Source organism: Schistocerca americana, chromosome 6, assembly GCF_021461395.2.
Source record: "Schistocerca americana isolate TAMUIC-IGC-003095 chromosome 6, iqSchAmer2.1, whole genome shotgun sequence".
Classification (NCBI taxonomy): domain Eukaryota; kingdom Metazoa; phylum Arthropoda; class Insecta; order Orthoptera; family Acrididae; genus Schistocerca; species Schistocerca americana.
Window position 1 is genome coordinate 44,298,487 of NC_060124.1, and position 12,948 is coordinate 44,311,434.

The 12,948-nt window shown below is 44.4% G+C and overlaps 1 protein-coding gene across 1 annotated transcript in view; it reads left to right on the top strand.

Annotated features, from left to right (window-relative positions):
* Positions 1-12,948, top strand: part of LOC124619816 (acylcarnitine hydrolase-like) — a 53,363-nt gene that overhangs the window by 23,496 nt on the left and 16,919 nt on the right. Inside the window, exons 5-7 of the mRNA XM_047146412.1 lie at positions 328-513; positions 6,317-6,492; positions 12,350-12,515. Coding sequence (XP_047002368.1) covers positions 328-513; positions 6,317-6,492; positions 12,350-12,515 — 528 coding nt within the window. The remainder of the gene's footprint in view (positions 1-327; positions 514-6,316; positions 6,493-12,349; positions 12,516-12,948) is intronic.

Below are 12,948 nucleotides of genomic sequence, written 5' to 3' on the forward strand. Positions count from 1 at the left end.
TAAGGTCGTGGTCCATGAAACACTTCAGCTCCTAACGTTTCGTCCAGAGCTGCGCTGGACATCTTCAGAGGGGTGTTTCTCCTCCGGTGAGTCTTGCCGACAGCGTGGAGATGCACCGGAGGAGAAACACCCCTCTGAAGATGTCCAGCGCAGCTCTGGACGAAACGTTAGGAGCTGAAGAGTTTCATGGACCACGACCTTACATCCCGGAAGGTTCATGCTTATCGTCTTCTAATTTTTTTCTCTGTTCAGAGTGTATTTTGCAGCTTTGATCAGGTTTTGGATTTGGGTCTTGACTTCACGCGAGATGTTTTATGTGCTGTGCAGGACTGCTGAGTTTGAGTGATCCGATCGCCATGGGCAACAACGTTTTCAAGGACCAGGTGGCTGGCTTACAGTGGGTGCAGAGCAACATCCGCTCATTTGGTGGCGACCCGGACAAGGTGACGCTGTTCGGACAGAGCTCCGGCGGGATCAGCGTGGAGATGCACATGTACTCGCCGCTCTCCAGAGGTATGCATCTAGTGTCGTCTTACAGACTGAGCTAGTTCTTTGATGGTTCATATGACAGTCAGCACGGTCTAATTTTATGGAGATTTGCATAGCGTTGATCGCTTTTCGCATCTTTCAGGGAGAGTGTCGCGAATGTATCTTATTATGTTTGACTTATTTAGTGCACCAGAGGGCAATATCTTAAAAACTCAAATTTAACTTACTTACATTTAAGAGAAAATTCGTATTTCATATTAAAAGACTGCTTTAGGACGTATAGACACCGATAGACAGTAATGAAAAGATACATTCTTATTGGTGTGCTGTACTTTTACTGTAATGAGAGAAGCCACCATTTAATTTTTTGCATTTATTTTTTTACTAAAGCAGATTTACTTCCCTAATACTGTCTGTAATTCACATTACCAGGTAATCACAGAGTTTCTAGATAGGCCTCCATTTTTCTGTTATTAAATTGCTAGTATGGCCATTCCAAATCGTTATTCGCCCTTTAAAGTATTCCTTTTTCCTCATTCTTAATGCTTTAGCGGGTCCGTGTGTTACAATTTCCTTAATAGTATTCAGTTCATAGAACAGATCTCCTCCTCTATTTTATAGCAAATTTTTCCATACTGAAATACACTACTGGCCATTAAAATTGCTACACCACGAAGATGACGTGCCACAGACGCGAAATTTAACCAACAGGAAGAAGATGCTGTGATATGCAAATGATTAGTTTTTCAGAGCATTCACAAAAGGTTGGCGCCGGTGGCGGCGCCTACAACGTGCTGACATGAGGAAAGTTTCCAACCGATTTCTCATACACAAACAGCAGTTGACCGGTGTCGCCTGGTGAAACGTTGCTGTGATGCCTTGTGTAAGGAGGAGAAATGCGTACCATCACGTTTCAGACTTTGATAAAGGACGGATTGTAGCCTATCGCGATTGCGGTTTATCGTATCGTGACATTGCTACTCGCGTTGGTCGAGATCCAATGACTGTTAGCAGAATATGGATTCGGTGGGTTCAGGAGGGTAATACGGAACGCCGTGCTGTATCCTAACGGCCTCGTATCACTAGCAGTCAAGATGACAGGCATCTTATCCGCATGGCTGTAACGGATCGTGCAGCCACGTCGTGATCCTTGAGTCAACAGATGGGGACGTTTGCAAGACAACAACCATCTGCACGAACGTTTCGACGACGTTTGCAGCAGCGTGGACTATCAGCTCGGAGACCATGGCTGCGGTTAACCTTGACGCTTTGACGCTGCGTCACAGACAGGAGTGCCTACGATTGTGTACTCAACGACAAACCTTGGTGCACGAATGGCAAAACGTCATTTTTTCAGATGAATCCAGGTTCTGTTGACAGCATCATGATGGTCGCATCCGTGTCTGGCGACATCGCGGTGAACGCACATTGGAAGCGTGTAGTCGTCATCGCCATACTGGCGTATCACCCGGCTTGATGGTATGGGGTGCCATTGATTACACGTCTCGGTCACCTCTAGTTAGCATTGACGGACATCCTGATTTAGGTTTTCCGCGATTCCAGTAAACTGCTTCAGGGAAATACTGGGTGATTCCCAGCCTTTCCTAATCCGATGGGACAAATAACCACGCTGTTTGGTCCCTTGCGGTGTGCTAACGCGCCCAGGTATCCAGGCAGGTCATTATATTCTCGCCTCTGATCACCAAAATCGTCCTCAGACAATCGATTTCAGTCAGTTGCAGCTCTCTACAAAGCAGTTCAGAAAATACCATCCATGTGGCTCTCTTAAATAGGTCGTCACTGACATAAACCGATAGTCTTGCCACAATTTTAGTGGTCATGGACGGGAGTAAAAGAAACGAATTGTAAACTATGATATCAAAGTAGTTTTGCTTAGTAGTTTGTTGCGCTTAGACATCCTGCATTGTTTCTAATGAACGGAGAACAAATTAACAGCTCCCAAGAGGGCTAGTCTAAACTTAATGAGTTTCAGTTTCTTACAAACCAACGATATTTTTTTTTTGTGCCCTTAGATGTACCTTTCAAGACAACAAAGCTTCAAATATGTTACTATCTAAACTTTATTTGAATGACTGATACAGCCTGATGCTGTCACTCTGTATTTGTACACTACTGACCAATTTAACTCTTAGACCGGTTACAAACTACTTGGTAAACAGGAGTAGTAGGAATTCGTTCATTAACAATCGGTTAAAAGATAAACACATTAGAAACCAGGTGATAAGTTGTGCTAGGATTAATAAAAAAATACTGCACAACAATTCAGCGATGGTACTTGCTGAACACTACATTACAAATAGAATGAAGTACCAGGAAAGGGAGGAGGAAACTAAATGGAATCCGACGGGTTGACAAGTTATGTTATGTTACTCCAATGATTGTAGCATCGAGTGAAATTTCCAAAAAACTTGGGCAGTACTAGCCCACGTTATCAGCATGCATGCAGTGATTCGGTTGGCAAGGGTCTCATAAAGCCGTTAAATTCTCTCCTTCCGCAAGCTAGCCCACATCTTCGTAACTGGCCTTCCACATCACAGACGCTCATACAAGGATGGCGATGACGTACAGTAAGATCCATAACGTCTCTCCAGGACAGAATCACTTCACGCAAACAGTACATAGGAACTCGTGCCACGCGTGAACAAGCATAGTCGTGTTGAAAAATGACGTAGTGGTGTTGCATGTAAGAGATAACACATAAGGGCCCAAAATCTCTGCGGCGTACAGTTGTACCGTGACAATTCCCTGTCTCTACCCAATCGTGACATGAAGTCATATCTGACAGTTTCTCACACAACGACGTCAGGAGTAACACCACTTTGCTTCTCCAAAGCAAGGAAAGAATGAGAGTTCTCACTACGTCTGCACCATCGTCGACAACAGTGCTTATCTAGGGTAGTGCAGAACTGTGATTCGTCACAGGAGACAGTGAGACGCCATTCACCACAGTCCACGATTGCCGGTCAGAGTCCCAATACAGACGCAGCCGTTTGTGTTGTTCATGAGACCCAGAAAATATTAGATACAGGCTTCCAGGTAGATGCCATTTTCCTTGATTTCCGGAGGGCGTTCGATGCGGTTCCGCACTGTCGCCTGATATAGTAACAGCCTACGGAATATCCGACGAGCTGTGTGGCTGGATTGAAGAGTTTTCAGCAAACAGAAAACCGCATGTTGTTCTCAATGGAGAGACGTCTACAGACGTTAAAGTAACCTCTGGCGTTCCACAGGGGAGTGTTATGGAACCATTGCTTTTCACAATATATGTAAATGACCTAGTAGATCGTGTCGGAAGTTCCATGCGGCTTTTCGCGGATGATGCTGTAGTAAACAGAGAAGTTGCAGCATTAGAAAACTGCAGCGAAATGCAGGAAGATCTGCAGCGGATAGGCACTTGGTGCAGGGAGTGGCAACTGACCCTTAACATAGGCAAATGTAATGTATTGCGGGTACTTAGAAAAAAGGATCCTTTATTGTATGATTATATGATAGCGGAACAAACACTGGTAGCAGTTAATTCTGTAAAATATCTGGGAGCATGCGTACGGAACGATTTGAAGTGGAATGAAAATATAAAATTAATTGTTGGTAAGGTGGGTGCCAGGTTGAGATTCATTGGGAGAGTCCTTAGAAAATGTGGTCCATCAACAAAGGAGGTGGCTTACAAAACACTCGTTCGACCTATGCTTGAGCATTGCTCATTAGTGTGGGATCCGTACCAGGTCGGGTTGACAGAGGAGATAGAGAAGATCCAAAGAAGAGAGGCGCGTTTCGTCACAGGGTTATCTGGTAAGCGTGATAGCGTTACGGAGATGTTTAGCAAACTCAAGTGGCAGACTCTGCAAGAGAGGCGCTCTGCGTCGTGGTGTAGCTTGCTGTCCAGGTTGCGAGAGGGTGCGTTTCTGGATGAGGCATCGAATATATTGCTTCCCTCTACTTATACCTCCCGAGGAGATCACGAATGTGCGCATGGAGTCTTTCCGGCAGTCGTTCTTCCCGCGAACCATACGCGACTGGAGCAGGAAAGGGAGGTAATGACAGTGGCACGTAAAGTGCTCTCCGCCCCCACATCGTTGGGTGGCTTGCGGAGTATAAATGTAGATGTAGATGTGTTAACGCCAGCCTGCACATGGTACAGTAATTCCATTCGCCACCTGCTGCAGATCTCCGGCCAAAGGTACTCGATGACACAGAATGTTGGAGAGATTGCATTACTTGTTATCGGATGGCAGACGTGAAGGACTGCGGTGTGCTTGATGCACGGTAGGTCGATCCTTCCTTGTGGTGGTCAGAAGTGTTCGACTGGAACCTAGACAACGAGTGTATCTGCCCTCACCTTCCTGTGGAGTTCAACATCGGGTCATCGTCTCAACCAAATGCCCTACAAATATGGCCAATGCACGATTCGACCAGCTGGCCAAAGGCAAACTCACAATGAGGCCCCTTTTAGACACTCTGAGGTAGGAATAACGCTGAATCACGAGTACCTGTGTCCTTCAGTGACCAATCAGCATCTGAAGCTGGTCACACCTCTGTACATCCTGCCACGGCTGATAATAACACTAAACACGAACAACCTTAATGGACCCTGGTGACCGTTCTACTCGCCACACAGAGACTTGCAACTGGTAGTTCATTTACCCGATGACGGTGTCTCTGTGTACAGCGTGGCACTGGTATCCCACCATGTCTTCTATGTGCCTCACGTCCTTTGTTAGGCAACACTGTCAAGTTTGTGAGCGAAATTTTCGCCGTTGTCGTTAAGTTTCACTAGCTTCATTAATACCACTGCAAACATTTAAAATTACATGTACCTCAATATACTGCCCCACTGGACTAACACTTCACGACTGGGCGATCGTTAATGCGGCATGGCACGACGAAAACGCTATTACAAAGACATTACAGTGGTTTAATGTGCCGTAGCTGAATTATCGTACTTTTAAGCGACTGGTAGGTGGGATGCATTGGGTTGCTGCCGCTTCCGTTTATCAGGATATTAGAAAATGATCTAAGTTCTAAAATATACAATAGTGCACAAATAACAAATGATAGCTGTGGTGTCACCGCCAGACACCACACTTGCTAGGTGGTAGCTTTAAATCGGCCGCGGTCCATTAGTACATGTCGGACCCGCGTGTCGCCACTGTTAGTGATCGCAGACCGAGCGCCACCACACGGCAGGTCTCGAGAGACGGACTAGCACTCGCCCCAGTTGTACGGACGACGTAGCTAGCGATGCACACTGACGAAGCCTCGCTCATTTGCAGAGCAGATAGTTAGAATAGCCTTCAGCTAAGTGAATGGCTACGACCTAGCAAGGCGCCATTAGTAGTTTATTGCCTGAATCTACAGAGTCTCACTTGTATCGTCAATAGCGATGTACAACAAGGATGGATTAAAGTTAAGTATTCCAGCAGCTACGTACTTTTCTTTATAGCATTCATTACGTATCCTGTTTCGGACCTATCTCTAGGCTGCGTGAGTTAACGCGTGCCTTTCGGCTACTTCCGAGTGGCGTGGCTGTTAACCTACGCCACAACAATAGCTTCAGGTGGTAATATATTAATCGACGTGTCAAAGCTGTGGACCAAGCCCACTGAAGGTCATTGAGTATTTTTGTATCATTCGTAAGATTCTTACGTGAGATGTTGAAGACGGGTGACATTCATCTGCGTATGAGCCGGAGCCACCATAGCTCTGACTGACTACTCAGGGACGTCGTGTGACTTCCCACTGCCCTCTTTTTGTCGCAACGTGACATTTGCTTTCAGAGAGTGTAGGCAGTCTTTTGTGGTTGCTGCAGGGCTGTTCCGGGCGGCCATCTCTCAGAGTGGATCGGCCCTCGGCGGAGACCACATTGCTGACACGAACCGCGAGATCGCCTTCTGTATCGGCGCGGAGCTGGGCCTGCAGACAGAGGATCCTCAGGAGCTGCTCAGCTTCCTGCAGTCGGAGGAGATTTCCTCGCTATACACCACGGTAGGCTATTCCCATAGCTCCGCACTAGGTAACCCCAAATTCTCTAAAGAATCTAACACCCATATACAGTTTCAGGTCACTTTACAACTGAGTTATTGAGGTAAATATTTAATGTTAAGCATGTAAGCGAGAGCAGTTACAGAAATTTAAGATTATGTGTAGAGTGTGTTGGGAGTCCATAACTCCTCTCATTTACAAATTCTGGGTAATTTGGGTATTTTAGTGCAGGGATTTACGCACCCTCAAGAAAGGTTCATAGTTTCTGACTATAATACATGTCTTAATGCGTTAAACATTTCACATAAGGTCACACTGAGATGACAAAGTCATGGGACAACTCTCAATGTCGTGTCGGACCTCCTTTTTCGCGTCTTAGTGCAGTAACTCGACGTAGCATGGACCCAACACACTGCTGGAAGCCCCTTAATAAATATTGAGCCATGCCGCATCTATAGCCATCCATAACTGCGAGAGTGTTGCCGGTGTACGATTACGACCACGAACTGACCTTTCCATTATGCTCCTCAAATTTCGATGGAATTCATGTCGTGAGATCCCTGTGGCCAAACCATTCCCTTATATTGTCCAGAATGTTCTTCAACCCATTCGCGAACACCATATAAATTTCAGCGTTGTTTGGGAACATGAAGTGTATGAAGGTCTGCAAACTGTTCCCAGGTAGTCAGACAGGATCATTTCCAGTGAATTATCGGTTTAGCTGGATCGGGAGACTCAGACCATTCCATATAAACACAGCCTTTACCACTATGGAGCCACGACCAGCTTGCACAGTGCCTTGTTGACAGCTTCGGTGCATAGCTTCGTGACGTCTGCGCCACATTGGAACCCTACCATCAGCTTTTACCAACTGAGATCCAAACTCATCTGACCGGGCCACACCAGTCGTCTAGGGTCCAGCCGATATGGTCACGAGCCCAGGAGAGGAGCTTCAGGCGATGATGTGCTGTTAGCAAAGGCAGTCGCGTCGGTCGTCTGCTGCCTAAGCCAATTATCACCAAATTTGCCTTTCAATGTTGATTTTTGTTACCAGTGACAACTCTACGCAAACCCCACTTCTCTCAGTCGTTAAGTAGAGGCCATCGGCCTCTACGTTGTCCGTGCTGTAAGGTAATACCTGAAATTTGCTATAATCGGCGCATCTTGACACTCTGTATCTCGGGATATTGAATACCCTAACGATTTCTGAAATGGAATGTCCCATGTTTCGTTCCAACTTCCCTCTGCATTCAAAGTCTGTTTAATTCCCGTAGTGGGACCATAATCACGTTGGAAACGTTTTCACGTGAATCACCAGAGTAAAAATGACAGCTCCACCAATTCACTGTCCTTTTATACCTTGTGTACGTGATACTACCGCCTTGTGTATATGTGCTTATTATACGACTACTTCTGCTACCTCAGTGTGTACTAGTTAATGAGTGAGTTATGAGACTGTTTTAAATTTTCATATTTGGACAGTTTTGACACGATATTTTGAAATTCAAATTTTTGTTACCTGTAAGCCTTTAGTAAATTTGACCGTGTTATTGTTCCTCGGCCTAGTCACTTACTAATACAAGTTACTGTAACAGTGTTCACTTTTTCTAACCCAAACGGAAATAAAGGGGCATACTACTGTAGATAGCTCATGCAATTTTGTTGATACCATCTTCTTTTGAGGAGGAACAAATTATTATTCGTGTTCAACACATAAATACTGGGACTGCTACCGCGTTTGTGATGCATAAATGGACATTCAGTCTCTCGCTGGCCGGGCAATACTTTATGCTGATCACTCATCTGCAAGACTGTAGGGGATATTAGCAAATATGAAGCTCCTTCATTTGATGAAAAAAGAAGCAAAAATCTACTCCATGTTTTGAAATACAGACAGACTTAATACCTCGACGGATATAAATTACTCGTTATTGAAGGAAACGCAAATGCCAAAAGGCCAATTAGAACTAAGAGAAAATGGCGTTTTTTAAAGACGTTTCTAGCTTGGTGCAGTTGTATATCAAGAGAAGCTTTCCTCGGCGCACTGTGTAGATCTAAGTTAACCACGTGGGTCACCAACCTTCGGTAGAAGTTGACATCTGAAAGACATGTACAACAACAGAATTTATGTTAAATTAAACATTCAAAAATTGTCGATCATTTCTCGGTAAAGAGCCTACAACTCAGGGACGAAAAATGCTAGTTACTCAGGAGAACACATTAAAGATATTCTTAAATGATTGGGACATTCAGAAGGTACATATAATTGCTGATATTGGGGAGGAGGGGACGAAACAGCGAGATCATCGGTCCCATCAGAAGAGGGAAGGTTCGCGAAGGAAATCGGCCGTGCCCTTTCAAAGGAACCATCCCGGCATTTGCCTGAAGCGGTGTGGGGAAATAATGGAAAATTTAAATCTGGGTGGCCGGTCACGGGTTTGAAACGTCGTCCTCCCGAATGCGGATTTGAGCAAAAGCACTTACTTTTCATTCTTCCATTTATCAGTGTCTTGTGGAATATTTTTTGAGATAATTCTAGAAAGTGACACAGAATATTCATTGACCAGAAACATGCTGTCCCTCATGCTCGATAGGGGAAAAAAGCACGTTAAAGAGAGTCTAACAGTAGAGCTTCTGTCTAATGACGCTTCTTTGATAAGAATCGTATACAGTTTAAAGTTAATGCCAGTATTTTCAAAAAAATGGTTCAAATGGCTCTGAGTACTATGGGACTCAACTGCTGAGGTCATTAGTCCCCTAGAACTTAGAACTAGTTAAACCTAACTAACCTAAGGACATCACAAACATCCATGCCCGAGGCAGGATTCGAACCTGCGACCGTAGCGGTCTTGCGGTTCCAGACTGCAGCGCCTTTAACCGCACGGCCACTTCGGCCGGCCGGTATTTTCAAATATAACGCTAGTACCAAAAGTAGCCTCCACTATTCATAATTTTGTCCTGCACTTGAAGAGAGAGCAGCAATAAAAATATTTGACCGCCTCCCTTGTGGACAAAGATTGTTTAAGACAATGAAAATTTTGGAAATGAGTTGCTTGACAATATATTCTACTGACCTAGAGTTACGGATGGATAAAATCGATATGTGTTTGTATTACTTTTGTGAACTTTTTGGTATATTAAGATTTAAAGATAAAGAATAATTATTTAAATGAGCAGCCTCTAACCATGTTTTCACAGAAATATTCAACAAGTCTGATTGGTTTTCTTATACATCTATCAGAGAATACCAATTCGCAGTAAATCGCTGTATTTTTGTTCTGCTGTTCAAATGACGGCTAGTTCTCAGAGGTTTCCTCTGTGGTGTTGATCTTTTACACTGTGCCATAATACCGTTGTATTAGCATTTTCCACTGAGTTGAGAACCTTGCATTCGTTACAAGAATGATAGGTATTTCCTCTTAGATTTCCGAATAAATCATTCTTAATGAACGAGAATTAAGTAATAATTATTCGCATAACAATTATTTTGAAAATTAGTCAGACATTGGAAGTAGGTAAAAAATAATTATACAACATCTAACAAAATACAAATAAACTATGGAACATCACTGAACCACATTCAAAGATTCGTCCTGTAACAGTCTACCGTAAGAGCAGAGAATTGAGTAGTGGCAATGAATCGAAGAAATCACAAATTTATTTTTTTTTTTTTTAATACTGCCCAACGCGTCTCATTCCGTTCATCTCAGCATCTGATCGCTACCGATGTCCAGAGGTCGATGGTGGTCAGAGTAGCATCACGAAGATACGATACATGCAGCAAAACTAGTGATAAAACAACAGTAAAAATGGAAGCGTTACGTTCTCTTTCATCAACAAAAGACAGCCATTTTTTGCTCATTATCTCGACGAAACACAACGCTAGGAGGTTGTTGATAAAGGTGATAAAAGGGAAATCTACAGGGTGTTTCAAAAATGACCAGTATATTTGAAACGGCAATAAAAACTAAACGAGCAGCGATAGAAATACACCGTTTGTTGCAATATGCTTGGGACAACAGTACATTTTCAGGCGGACAAACTTTCGAAATTACAGTAGTTACAATTTTCGACAACAGATGGTGCTGCAAGTGATGTGAAAGATATAGAAGACAACGCAGTCTGTGGGTGCGCCATTCCGTACGTCGTCTTTCTGCTGTAAGCGTGTGCTGTTCACAACGTGCAAGTGTGCTGTAGACAACATGGTTTATTCCTTAGAACAGAGGATTTTTCTGGTGTTGGAATTCCACCGCCTAGAACACAGTGTTGTTGCAACAAGACGAAGTTTTCAACGGAGGTTTAATGTAACCAAAGGACCGAAAAGCGATACAATAAAGGATCTGTTTGAAAAATTTCAACGGACTGGGAACGTGACGGATGAACGTGCTGGAAAGGTAGGGCAACCGCGTACGGCAACCACAGAGGGCAACGCGCAGCTAGTGTAGCAGGTGATCCAACAGCGGCCTCGGGTTTCCGTTCGCCGTGTTGCAGCTGCGGTCCAAATGACGCCAACGTCCACGTATCGTCTCATGCGCCAGAGTTTACTCCTCTATCCATACAAAATTCAAACGCGGCAACCCCTCAGCGCCGCTACCATTGCTGCACGAGAGACATTCGCTAACGATATAGTGCACAGGATTGATGACGGCGATATGCATGTGGGCAGCATTTGGTTTACTGACGAAGCTTATTTTTACCTGGACGGCTTCGTCAATAAACAGAACTGGCGCATATGGGGAACCGAAAAGAACGATTACTGCATCACGCTATCTGGACATTTTTCGTGAATTTGTGGCTGTACAAACTGCCTTAGACGACACTGCGAACACCTCGTGGTTTATGCGAGATGGTGCCCGGCCACATCGCACGGCCGACGTCTTTAATTTCCTGAATGAATATTTCGATGATCGTGTGATTGCTTTGGGCTATCCGAAACATACAGGAGGCGGCGTGGATTGGCGTCCCTATTCGCCAGACATGAACCCCTGTGACTTCTTTCTGTGGGGACACTTGAAAGACCAGGTGTACCGCCAGAATCCAGAAACAATTGAACAGCTGAAGCAGTACATTTCATCTGCATGTGAAGCCATTCCGCCAGACACGTTGTCAAAGGTTTCGGGTAATTTCATTCAGAGACTACGCCATATTATTGCTACGCATGGTGGATATGTGGAAAATATCGTACTATAGAGTTTCCCAGACCGCAGCGCCATCTGTTGTTGAAAATTGTAACTACTGTAATTTCGAAAGTTTGTCTGCCTGAAAATGTACTGTTGTCCCAAGCATATTGCTTGGGACAAACGGTGTATTTCTATCGCTGCTCGTTTAGTTTTTATTGCCGTTTCAAATATGCCGGTCTTTTTGAAACACCCTGTATAAATAAATAGCCTCGCGGAGTGGCCGCACGGTTTGAGGCGCCTTGTCATGGACTGCGCGGCCTCCCGCCAGAGACTCGAGTCCTCCCTCGGGCATGGGGTGTGTCTGTTATTCTTAGCATAAGTTATTTTAAGTAGTGCGTAAGTCTATGGACCGATGACTTCAGCAGTTTGGTGCCTTAGGAATTCACACACATTTGGACATTTTTATAAACAAATAAATGAAGTATTTCCACATGTTCAGTGAGATAGACTAGTATATATATTTAAGAAATATTTTGACGGGTAACTTGTAGTCATAATCAGATTGTCTAAACGTTCGCTTCTGGACTCGTCCAGTGACCGGACCGTCACAGTATCATAACAAGAAATGTCGAAGCTGATGTTAGCTTTTTTACCACCAGAAGAACGTAGTGCTTGGTGCAGGATGGATATTGTTCCCATGAGTCATCCACTTTATTTTTACGTCTTTTTGCGTGTTTCAGAGTTGTGGAGTGGGTTTCATGATCGCCATAGAGCCTGAAGCAGAGGGGGCATTCATGACGGCGGACCACAGCAGGCTCGGAGCGTGGGCTGTTGCAGGCAACTATACTCCTATGCCACTCCTTACCGGTGTCACCACTGGCGAGTACAACTTGCAGCTGCAGAATGGTAAGTGTCACAACCTGTTGTTCAGGTGACTCAAGACTAAGAAATAAAGACTTGAAAGTGCTGATGAAACAACACACTCTGTTATCGACAATAGTAAGGTAACCGCGGATGACAACGAAAGAGGTCCCACTATGACATAAAGGGCACATACTCCGCAAGCCACCGTACTGCACGTGGTAGAGGGTACCTTATAGTCATTTTCTTTCTCATTCTATCCGCAAATAGAGCAAGTTAAAAACGACTATCTATATGCCTCGGTATGAACCCTAATTTCTCGTGTCTTCCCTTCGTGTTCCTTACGCGCAGTGTATGTTGGAGACTACAGAGTCGTTATGCAGTCAACTTCAAATGCCGATTCCCCAAATTTTCGCCATATGTTCCTCGAAAAGAACGTCGCTTTCCTTTCAGAGATTCTCATTTGAGTTCCCGAAGT